This window comes from Neolamprologus brichardi, chromosome 3 (genome assembly GCF_056152115.1).
Source record: "Neolamprologus brichardi isolate AB-2024 chromosome 3, ASM5615211v1, whole genome shotgun sequence".
Taxonomy (NCBI): Eukaryota; Metazoa; Chordata; class Actinopteri; order Cichliformes; family Cichlidae; genus Neolamprologus; species Neolamprologus brichardi.
Window position 1 is genome coordinate 19,600,189 of NC_142106.1, and position 11,845 is coordinate 19,612,033.

At 38.8% G+C, this 11,845-nt stretch overlaps 2 protein-coding genes across 3 annotated transcripts; one reads left to right on the forward strand and one right to left on the reverse strand.

The window, feature by feature from the left end:
• The first annotated feature begins 479 nt into the window (after positions 1–479).
• On the forward strand, positions 480–7,206 carry LOC102799480 (uncharacterized). 2 transcript variants are annotated; one of them, XM_087833418.1, is made up of 11 exons: positions 480–593; positions 1,806–1,979; positions 2,536–2,730; positions 2,923–3,107; positions 3,203–3,315; positions 3,393–3,532; positions 3,851–3,939; positions 4,093–5,820; positions 5,988–6,081; positions 6,153–6,258; positions 6,835–7,206. In XM_087833418.1, the coding sequence occupies exons 2-11, from the start codon at positions 1,812–1,814 to the stop codon at positions 6,936–6,938; spliced, it is 2,922 nt and encodes a 973-aa protein (XP_087689544.1). In that variant the 5' UTR covers positions 480–593; positions 1,806–1,811; the 3' UTR covers positions 6,939–7,206. The 2 variants fall into 2 exon arrangements, with proteins under 2 accessions (XP_087689544.1, XP_087689545.1); XM_087833419.1 differs by having other exon boundaries at positions 3,854–3,939.
• LOC148103780 (uncharacterized) lies at positions 6,962–8,793 on the reverse strand. Its single transcript, XM_087838214.1, has 3 exons — positions 8,724–8,793; positions 7,884–8,023; positions 6,962–7,782 (listed from the first exon to the last, which is right to left on the reverse strand). Exons 1-3 carry the CDS (start codon positions 8,791–8,793, stop codon positions 7,513–7,515), a joined length of 480 nt encoding a protein of 159 aa, XP_087694340.1. The 3' UTR covers positions 6,962–7,512.
• Positions 8,794–11,845: the final 3,052 nt, after the last annotated feature.

Consider the following 11,845-nt stretch of genomic DNA (forward strand, 5'->3'; position numbering starts at 1 on the left):
TAATTATTTCAGAGGACACTGTGTCAACTTCTACAGGCCTATGGCTTTTATAAATATTTTATACAAATCCCACAATCATGTTTATATTTGTAGATTTGACAGTTCATTCATCATCATAGATGAGTGGACTAATCTTCTTGAAACTCTGTATAAGCATTACATAAAAGTATCAAGAACTAATATCTCTAAATACACTACAGGTTAGAAATCATAAAAAAAAGGACAGAACTTGCCCAAGAATTCATGTGTTTTTAAGGTTTCTACAGTTTACAAGGACTTTAGTGACGCTTATCATAACATGAAGCAATACATACCTCAAATAAAGTTTAATGATGAATTCGGCTTATTTAAATCCCTAAAATGTGAAATAAATACATGCTTAAAGAGACATTAAGCTAATTTACATCGTGGCGGGGAAACTTCAGCACTGACAAGCGACAGGTGGCGTTACCATGGTGACAAACACACGGACACGGAGTCAAGTTGTCTTCTCTTGTGACCGCAACACGTTACGCACATCAGAGAAACGGTGTTTACTGTGAGTGCAGGAGCTCAGTGCGCATATTAAAGCGATCAAAGGAGATCCGTATAAGGTCAGCTTGTGGTTTGAGTGTGTGTCTAATATAACTGCCGCTGTTTGCTGTCTGTGTCGTGCGCTTGTCGTACTTCTGTCATATTTTTTTTAAACGTGTCTATATAATCACGATTTATTCACGATGTTCAGTGATAATGAGGCATTTTTATGCATCCAGAATATTAATAATCTAACGGCACAATTAAGTCAGCAAAACCCATTCCATATTTTACATTAAACTTATATTATTTTACAGGTTTAATATCATATCTAAACTTGTATAAACAAAATGATAATATATATATATATACATCAAATAAAACATCAAATAAAACATGTTAATAACTGGTGAGACATTTAGCCCTAGTGAAAATATATTACGTTAATACATGAGTGATAATAATAAATCATGTAGTTGTGCATGAAGAGTGGGCTTTTTCCGGTGTGAGTTACTCTCACTTGGATAGGTTATATAGATAATTTGCTTAATTGAAAGAACTTAAAAATTATGAAGTCGTCCATTAAGTTCAAAAGTGTGCAGGTTTAATGAAGACATTCACGACTCTGACTGCGATAATATTTTACTACTGTCTGTAGGCTACTCTGTCATTATTTGACAGGTACTTTTTTATATAACAAAACGGCAGCTGTTTTTTTTTTTCATGTTAAAGTAATGTAATTATTTTGTTCTGAGTAATATTTTAGGATACATTTTATATTTTTCTTTTTTTGTTTCTTTCATATTTTAATGGCCTTTCTGTAATTTGATATGGCTTTGTTTTCTACAGGCATTGCTTGTTTGGGTAGTAATTCTAAGCAAATGGGGGCGATCGTGGCTCAAGAGTTGGGAGTTTGCATTGTACTCGGAAGGTTGCCGGTTCGAGCCTCGCCTCCGACAGTCTCGGTCGTTGTGTCCTTGAGCAAGACACTTCACCCGTTACCTAATGGTAGTGGTCAGAGGGCCCGGTGGCGCCAGTGTCCGGCAGGCTCGCCTCTGTCAGTGCGCCCCAGGGTGGCTGTGGCTGCAACGTAGCATGTCATCACCAGTGTGTGAATGACTGAATGTAGTGTAAAGTGCTTTGGGGTCCTTAGGGACTAAGTAAAGCGCTGTACGAATGCAGGCCATTTACCATTTAATAGTGTTTTAAAATACATTTTCAATTATACTGATGAACACCAAACAGGAATCGGTTTTAAAATCCAACTTATTCCTCTTTCCCTCTGGAATAAGAATTCGATGGAACGTTATGAATCTCTGGGTCCAGTCGGAGAGGGCAGTTACGGCACCGTGCTTAAGTGCCGTCATCGTGATACTGGTCGCATTGTCGCCATCAAGAAATTCATGGACTCTGATGATGACAAGACTGTGAAGAAGATCGCCCACAGGGAGATCAAGCTACTCAGGGTACCTGTCAGTTAATCCATCAGCCTACCACTCATTCAGTCATTAAGTGAAACCTGAATGAAGACATTTACAATAACAACCAAGAGACAAACAACCCTAAAATAACTGTGTCAGTTTCTTACCTTAAGTTTAAAAGTCACTATGACATGATGTGTGAGAGGAATCCAACAGATTATTGTAATTTAAAGGGAAAATTTGAATCTTTCCACTAAATATTAGTGTTGACTTGACCATGAATAGTTTAATAACTTTACAGTAATCTGACATTGGACTTACAGGTTATATAAATTAGTATACAACACCTATGGTGGATAAGAGGGTTGTTTGTCTACTTTAAGCAAGTCACAGTGAAAGGAAATGAATCAGTCCTTATTTCTAAAAGTTTTTTTTGTCAACAAGTGTATCTCAAAACATTTGAATATCATGAAAAAGTCAAGGTCCTTGATTTGCTGGGCCTGTGCAGCTTTGGTGACCCAAAAGCACGGATACCATCAATGATAGACTCAGTACCGTATGCATTCACAGAGTAACCACCCTTATCTTTATAAACTTCAAGCAACTGCGACACGAAAACCTGGTGAACCTCCTAGAAGTGTGGAAGCGCCGCCGCCGCTGGTATCTGGTATTTGAGTTTGTGGAACGGACACTTCTGGACGATCTGGAGCAAAACCCAAGCGGACTGGAGATAAACACATGCCGACAATACCTGTACCAGATCCTAAGGGCTGCTGCCTTCTGCCATCAGCAAAATGTGAGGACATATGATTAATTATTCATAAGTTAGCTGTATAGCAAGAGAACACCCACACTAACTTCTGATTGTTCTATAAGCAGCCCTGAAACATGAGAAAAACCAATCACAAAAAAGCTTGAAGGGTTACTCCTAGCAGGCTTTCAATGAGCAATATACCACATGATGCTGGTTCGTTCTTTTCATTTCCAGATCATCCACCGTGACATCAAACCAGAGAACATCCTCATCTCTCAGGACAGTGTGGTTAAGCTGTGTGATTTTGGCTTTGCCCGCACTGTTGCATCGATCAGTGAGGGCAGCGTCCTCACTGACTATGTGGCCACTCGATGGTACAGAGCCCCCGAACTGCTGGTGGGAGACATTAAGTATGGCAAGTAAGTATCTGTGTACTAACCTTGCTCAAATTACCTGTGCTATAGGGTGTTTGTTGATTAGAAATTTTAACATATTTGTGTGTTTGTGTGTGTAGACCTGTAGATGTGTGGGCTTTGGGGTGTGTATTATTAGAGATGTTAACAGGTCAGCCTCTGTTTCCTGGAGACTCGGACCTTGATCAAATATATCAGATCATCCGGTGCTTTGGTAAGCTCTTCACACAGCGTTAGCACATTGTCTTTCCTCTTCCCCATGCTAACTGCACTCTCTTTTTTCTGCTATAGGTAATCTTAAAACTCATCACCAGGAGCTGTTCTACAGAAATCCTGTATTTTCTGGAGTTACACTGCCCCAAAGTTCTGACAGACTCACTCTCCAGCAGCGTTTCCTTACAATCACACCTATTAGCCTGGATCTGGCTCAGGTACAGTTTATTTTAATCTCAGCATATAAAAATACTTTCTTTTTTAAAATTTTGTTCATGTGGTCTTTTCAGTAGCTGTAGCATATTGTGTTAATGGAATGTGACAACTAAAAAGCTGTGTATGGGTTTACAGGAAAAGAAAAATATTTAGAAAAACTTGGAGACATGTGAATGCCAGCATCTGTGGCCTTCACATGCATCTTTATTTCTTGCTTGATAACTGTTGGACTTCTGAAAGTATTTATGTCTTTTTGTGTCAGTTTCAGGGTTGAACAGATCAGTAATATGTTTGGTTTCTTTTTTTTCTCTTCTTCTCAGAAGTGTCTACACGTAGATCCAGAAAGACGGGCTGAGTGTTCAGAGCTGTTAGAGCATCCACTCTTTACACAAGACTCCTTCCACATCAGGTACCACTTTGTTTTAGATACTCTTGATGCTGGTACACCTTGAAATACGTGTGAGCAAGAACAGCACTGATAGCGTGATTTGAAAATTAACATTTGGGCTGGTGAGTAGCCACTAAATTAGAATTACTAACCTGCCTTTCTCTGTGCATTTAGATTTTTGGACGAGCTAAATTCTAAGATCCAAAAAGACCACAGAGAAAACTCTACATTTCCCAAAATAACCAAAAACCCAAGAAAGGATGAAAGGGATGAGAAAAACTGTAATGGCAAGGACAAGAAACAACCTGAAGACATGGATGACAAAGTCAACAAGGAAAAGATGGAGAAAGTAAAGGGAAAACAGCCTCTGAAGTTGTCTAAAACCCCTCGTCAGTCAGAACCTTTAATCTCCACTAAACAATCCAAAGGAGGAAGCAAGGTTATCCACAATGCAGCTCAATCTCCCATGGCTTTGAAAAGTAAAGCAGGCAAAGCTGCTGGTGTAGATTTGAAGAAAGAATCAGAGATTCCAAAGATAACCAGAACCCTTACTTTTGACTCATCAGAGACCACCAAGACTGTAGCAAACCTGGATGTCGCAAACAGCACAGTAGCAAAACCAAACCATGAGCGAGCGCTATCCTCAGATATAAGGGATGACCCTATGAGAATTATAAAAGACATGCACAGCTCTGACAATACAGTGTCAGGTAGGACTGAAAAAAATACCCCAGAGAGCTCAAGACTGTATCAGTTTGAATCAAGCCAGGATTTTGAACAAAAAATGCATAAAACAATCAAAAAAGGTTCCCAGTTGTTGAAACAATCAACTACTGACCATCTAAATTTCTGCTCGTCTCCAAAACCTTCTGTGGAATCAGCCACTCATTGGTCCAAAACAGACTTGCCAATAAAATCCCCTAAATTGGGAATCAATCATCACATTGAAGTCCATACCACACTGTCTATCACCAAACAGTTTGAGACCAATAGTCATACTGACCAAACAGCTGATTCAGAAGAAAGAAAGACATCCAGAAGTACTGAAGTACTATCATTAAACCTCAAGCCATCTGTGTCTACCTCAAAAATGAACAACTCATCTTTGCACACATCATCTTCAAAGCTGCTTCCACAGCACATTAACTGTAGAGAAGATAAAGAAACCAAGCTGGACACGCACGTATCACATTCTTCTGGTGGAGACTACAAGGTACATCCTGAATCTTCTGAACCTTGCTGCCTACATCAGCAGAGCACCAAACCTAAGACCTCCACAGAAGTCACAACAATTTCAAATGAAAACACAATAATAGGGGCTGGTCTTAGGACAACACTGGATGTCTTGAATAAAGAGAACCAAGAAGATTTAGCTCTCACTGTGCCCATTAGTGCAACAGCCAACTCTTCAGTAACTCAAACCTCAAATGTGTCTTCAGGTAATGACAAACAGAACAACAGCAGTGACTTTGAATCTGACATAAAAGGCTGGAAAGTTCCTCACTCCAAATATTTGGTTGGAGAATCTAAAACAAAGTCTGGATCTTTCAGAGACCACATGAGATCCACAAGAAAGATGAATGACAACCCAGAAAGAAAAGACAAAGCCAGTATATCCAGTGTCCCAGATGTGACTTCAGTCACATCTACAGAAACTCTACACCACAAAGCTTTGACCAGAAGCTCTGTCCTTCACAACGAGGATAGTGCAGACGTTACTGAGCTTGATCTGAGTGTCTCTTGTTCTTCTCCACCCCCTCGTCCACCATCCTCCACTCCTGTCCTCATCCCTTCATCCTCCACAACTCTTGTCAACTCCTTAGTCATCAAAACCCATGGCCCAGCCATCAGTGATCATTATATCCTAGGGGCAAGTTCCCATCCAAGAACCCCCACCCTGAGGTATCATAACCAAATACTACTGTGTTTTGTAAAATACTGATATGGTTATGTGTCAGTGTCTTCGTTATTACACTGACCTTCCCCTAAATTAGTCAGGCCTGTCGGGTGTTTTGAGTCCTGCTTGTCTTGACTGGTTTGGTACAAGGTTTTTGTCTTTGTTTTTACAGGACTTTAGATAAGTTAAGACATCACGGTGGCATTTATACCCAAAAAACCCAACAGTTTCCATCAAGTCATGTTAAAGAATTACTCACCTTCCAGGTAACAGCTTTCTTTACAGCATAATCAGAAGATTAAAAAAATATTTGAAAATAACCTCTTTGTCCTTTCAGGAGCCAGAGAGGAGTCCAATCTGTGAACACTCCTTTGTATCTGACCGCCTCCAGAATAGCAGTGATGTTTCCAAAAATAATTCACACATACATTTCCCAGATTTAGGTACGTAGAGAAGGTATTCACACATGGTAACAGTTTTTGGCGCGCTAATGGTGATGATGGCAGCTCAATTTGACCCAGTAATCCAGTTTCCAAGCTATATGTTAAGTGTGAGCAATAGCCCCCTTTTGGACTAACTGGGGTTTAAAAAGCCCAGTTACATTTGAGATTTGACAAGAAAAACACATAAAGGCAGTGTGCAGGAGAGTAGTTTGCTTTGTTTCAACCTGATGTCTTTCCACTTTGTAAGTCTGTGGTACATCTATGGGACATGCTAACTTGCACTCTCCTTTGTAAAGTTTCAGTGGACACCAAACAATATGTGTAGGGGTAAAAAGAGCAAGATTTTCAATAATCACTTATTTTTCAACCAGTTCCAGAGATTATTGACCTCAACTGGATACTTAGCTAACAACTTTGGGGATCTCTATGTAGGGATGCCCAGCATTCTCACCTAATCACTTGCACACTCATCTGCACATCATCCATTTTGTTGGTATATATTTTATTCTAGTATGTTATTCTGGCCATTACTGTCAAATGAGTCAGAGTCAAATGAGTCATGTCCTGTGTTCTCAGGAAAGCAAAAAGGAGCTGCCACAAACCAGCGGAAAGTCAAACAACCGTCCCACCTACCATCAGAACCACAGCAGCGTGGACACAACAGCACTGAAACACACTAAAACAAACATGAAATTTACTTTTATTTATGGACACAAATGTTTATCCTTTTCTCCATTATAAAGGTTTGTTTATCTGGATTTTGCTTCTGTAACCAGATTTAGATTGAGTGATTTGTCAAATAACCAAATACTGTTAAAAACACAGCATCAAAACAGTGAACTTTGAACATTTTTTCAAAGAGATAGACAATGTAAATCATTGTAACTTGTTTTTCTGTTTAATTACGATAAACCTTTTAAAGTGGCAAATAAACAGTTTGTAAATACATTTTCAATCACCGCTTAAATGAATTCATTACATTAGTGTTGTTGTTTTATTTTTTATGAAATCAAAGTAAAAGAGCCTTTAAGGATAAAATAAGGGATCTGTTGTGATTTGGTAACTAAACCTAAGCTAAGAACAGTATCATACAGTCACTGAAACATCCCCAAAACAATCCTGTTATAACAGCCAGGTACAACAGCTACTGTCCTAGCTGCTAGATGTGGTAGATTTTAAAATACACTAATAAAAGAAAAACATTCACAAATCTGTAACAGAAAATCAGGTTCAAAACATGGTCATGGTATGATTTTAAGATTCATCACTTGAGTCCTCAGAAGAGAATGAACCTGCTTTCCAGGTTGCTGATGACTTGGCACTGCGTGATGCCATCTGTAAACGTCCTATTTGTCTATTGGCCAGTAAGTAGTAAAGGATTCTGAGGGCAGCGTTGGATTGGCTGTTAGGGATTGGTATTACAGCAGCTGGCTGTATCCTGACTGGTACTCCAGCATCTTTGGTCTGTGGTTTCTTTAGTGGCGGCTTGACAGCTGGCTTTTTAGTTGTAGTGGCTACCTGCTGCTGTAAAGATAAGAGATTAAGTTTAACTGTAACAAAAATGGTTAAACTAGGCTACAGCTAATCTGTCAAGGTGCTACTTCTTAGTATATCTAATACATCACCTTCCTGGTGATGGGGGAGGTTGTGGTTATCTCAGTGGGAGTGTCAGGTGTATAATCAAAGAAAATCCTGCAGGTTGCATCCACAGCTGAACCGTCGATCTCTGGAACCGCGAAACCCGTCAGATAGGAGATGGACCGATCTAACAGAGGGGAGGCTTATTTGTCAATTTCTTAACTTTGACGTTAACAGAAACATCGTTTTTGTTTTGTTTTTCTATGATAATGTAGCACAACTTTGAAAGTATTGCATTTTAACTGGAAGTACATTTATTGCACTTTGCATGTTTCCAAGAGTCTCTTAAGTCGTCACAGGTGGAGAAATACTGAATACATGGTAAACACATTTTTCTTCTTGCTGGGAAAGCACTATTTACACTTTCTTTTGTGAAAAAATTCTTTGTCTGCTTTTATCCAAAACATAGGGTTCAGGATTTGAGTAACATAATTACTATGAGTTGAAATTCAGAGGGTTAAGTTTTAAATTACAGCTCCACAAACTCATTCAGCCTGCAAATGCAGACATATTTACAATTTAAGGCCAGGTTCAGTACTCAGTGGTGAACCTCTATCTTATCTACACCAAGGTCAACAGCTCTGTTTTGTATCAAGGTGTGTGTGCTGCTATTTGATCTGTCAGTGTGCTGCATATTTCATGATGACAGGACTGAGGTGTGTTTTCTTTTGTCTTTGGTTTGTTGCAAAGCCACCATGAAGATAGCATACTAAAAATAGATCCATTTACCAAATTTGTATTTACTGTATATGTTGTTTAATCATAAACATTTGCATCCTATGGCTTAAGTTCTAAAATTAAATTAAAATTAGTTTACTTGTACTCACCATTAATTAAGTCCACACTCTGAACTTTGAGGAGGAAGAGCAGGAAAATGAAGGGTGAACTCCAAGACATGACCACCGATGCAAGGAAGGGAAAAGAAGGTAGACAGAAAGAAGACAGAGAGCAGAGTGACTTAGGAGAGCAAGGTGTTGAATAAAAGAGGCTGAAAGGAGGGAGGAGAAAGGAAGGGAAGACGTGTACAATGTCTAGACTGTAAATATTAGTCAGAGCAGGACTGACAGATTTGTGGTTCTGTTTTGCAACAGAGTAAAATCCACTAATCCTTGCTGCTTTTTTAAACTTTATTCATTTAAGGTTTATGGAGCAATGTCAATATGTGTTCTCCATTACTGGGAATTTTTTTCCCAGATTTTGTCATCTTTTCTAGACTTTTCTAAACTGGTCATATAAAAACTGTTTTCATATTATTTATATATAGTAAAACTCCTCCTCAAATCGCTTTTATATCCAAACTGTAAGGCTTGGATATAAAATATTTTTAAGTTAAATGTTGCAATAACTTTAGCCTGACTGTTATTTGGGGATTGAAGAACCTGCACATTCACCCAGACTACCTTCATCATTCAGAGAAGGCAAAGCTTAGTGAAATACTGTAAATATATTGTGCTAAAATTAGCATGATGATACCTGCTGGCCAGTATTTACTGTATTGCATTTGTTTGAATGCGTTACACCTTATATTTTAGAGCTACATCAGATGATAAGAAACAAGCATTTAATATTCAAAACTAATTCTGCAAGAAGGTTTTAGTATATTTCAAAACCAATTTCATATTTTCCCTGATAATTACAAAGAAAAATATTTATTTAGGTGCTTTATTTTTAAAACATTTTGGACATTTTGGGGTTTTTTGTTGTTATTGTTGTTGTTTGTTTTGTTTCTTAGACAGAATAAACCTGCGACCTAAGCTACAATTAGGAAACTACCAAGCTCCTAGTGCAAGGAGCTTGGTACTTTCACTCAAACCAGAGATGACTTCCTTTCATTCCTACTGCGCAGAAGTTTGCTGTAGTTCAGTTGTGGGCACACCAGGGGGCAGTCAAGAGCTATTTAAATACTGATGGTTTAAGTTTTTTTTTTCAATTTATCCTTTATTTATACAAGTAGTCCGACTGAAACTCAATGCCTCATTACACAGTCACATCAAAAATAGGAACAAGTTCCCAGTGATGATTTCACAAGGTAATTCGTACATCTTAAGAAATGTCATTACCTATTTAAACTTGCTTCCACACAAAAAGAGATACATTTTCCTTAAAAACTTTGCTTAGTTTTTACAATTGCACCACAAAAGTATCACACAAATTACAACTGTAAAAAAAGAAAAGAAAATGGCCTGTGATGTGATGTTATGCCATTGACAAATATTCTAACATATCACAATAGCTAAAAACACTAAAAAGTAAAGGCCATAGTCAGCAGCAGGGAGAATTCCACGGTTTGATCCAGGAGTTGAAGCTTGGTCGCTTTCATGTATATTTCAGAATGAACTGTTCTTGGCAGAGTTGGGACCACATCTTCAGACTCAGAGAAATAATTTCAGAGAGATAAATGACCGGAGCAACATCTAGCTGTGTGTCTCAGGTAAAATAGCATTATGTTACTATTTGTATATTCAGTGCCTGAGTGCATTTTGAGCTACAGCACACTTGTTTCCAAATGCAGTGGTCTGATTGGCCAGATCTGGTTATTCAAATGCAAAATATCAGAAAAATTAAAGTTAATCCAAAAGAATAAAAATGCTGGACATTCTTCCTGCTACAAACTTTGTGGGAACAGTTTGGGGATGACCCCTTCCTGTTCCAACATGGCTGAGAACCAGTGCACAAAACAAGTTCCATGAAGACATGAATGAACAAATTTGATGTGGAAGAACCTGACTGGCCTGCACAGAACATCGTTGGGAAGAATTAGAGTAGAGACTGCGATGCGAGCCAGGCGTTCTCATCCAACATCAGTGTCTGACCTCACAAATGTGCTTCTAGAACAATGGTCAAAAATTCCCATAAACACCTTTAAACCTTGTGGGAAGCCTTCATAAAAGAGTTGAAGCTGTTATAGCTGTAAAGCGTGGGCTGACATCATATTACACCCTATGAATCGAGAACGGGATGTGACTCGAGTTCATATGTGTGAAGGCAGTTGAGCAAATACTTTGGGCGAGATATAGAGTAAGAAAGAAAAATGAATCTGGACTTTTCTGATCTAACACGAGAAACCCACAAAAACATTTGGTTTTAAAGAAAAACTCTGTTAGCAGGGAACACTTTGTTACTTTTACTTGTACATCAGCAGCACAGATAGCTTCACAATACTTTTTGTCATCTTGGGACTTCAAACAAAACTACGGAGCCCCGCAAGGGACAGGGGAGAAAACAAACATTACGATGAACTTTTCGCAAAACTTTTGCGAGATCTCGCAAAAGTCTGTCTTAATTTTATTTTTCTCCCATGTCCCTTGCGGGGCTCTGTACAAAACATCTCCACACACCATAAAGAAGGATAATGTTTGTCTATGCCCCTGTCTTATTTACATTCACAAATCTATCAGACTCCTTCGAGAAGAAAATCTCCATCATTTGTTCTAATTTGCTTCTCTTTATAATCTCAGCTGTTGCTTTAATGTTTTGCTAAAGGGCTCATTAAACGGTTTATGGAAACAGTTAATCATCCACTTACCACACAGAGGTTTTCCTACAGCAACACAAAGCTGTTCTCTACCTATATGTCATTACTGCCGTTACTCATGTTAAGTGAGATTTCCCAACTTCCCACAACACCATAAACATAGCAGTGGTTTCTATGGGAGCTAGTGACTGTTTACCGGCACACACCTACTGTAGCCCTCTGATGTTTCCAGGTTTGTGTACACGTGCTCTACCCTCATGATCCTCTCCCATTATCTCATCACGTGCAAACAAAAGGCAGATTGTTTTTTGAGCCACGCTTTTTTTCATGGCAGAGATCCAATAAAGTGTTGGAAACATTCCTCGGGGCTGTTTGGTCCACATTATAATGATAGCATTGCACAGATGCCGCAGATTAGTCGGCTGCACCTCCAGGATTTGACTCTCTCGTTCCACCACATGCCACCAGAGCTCT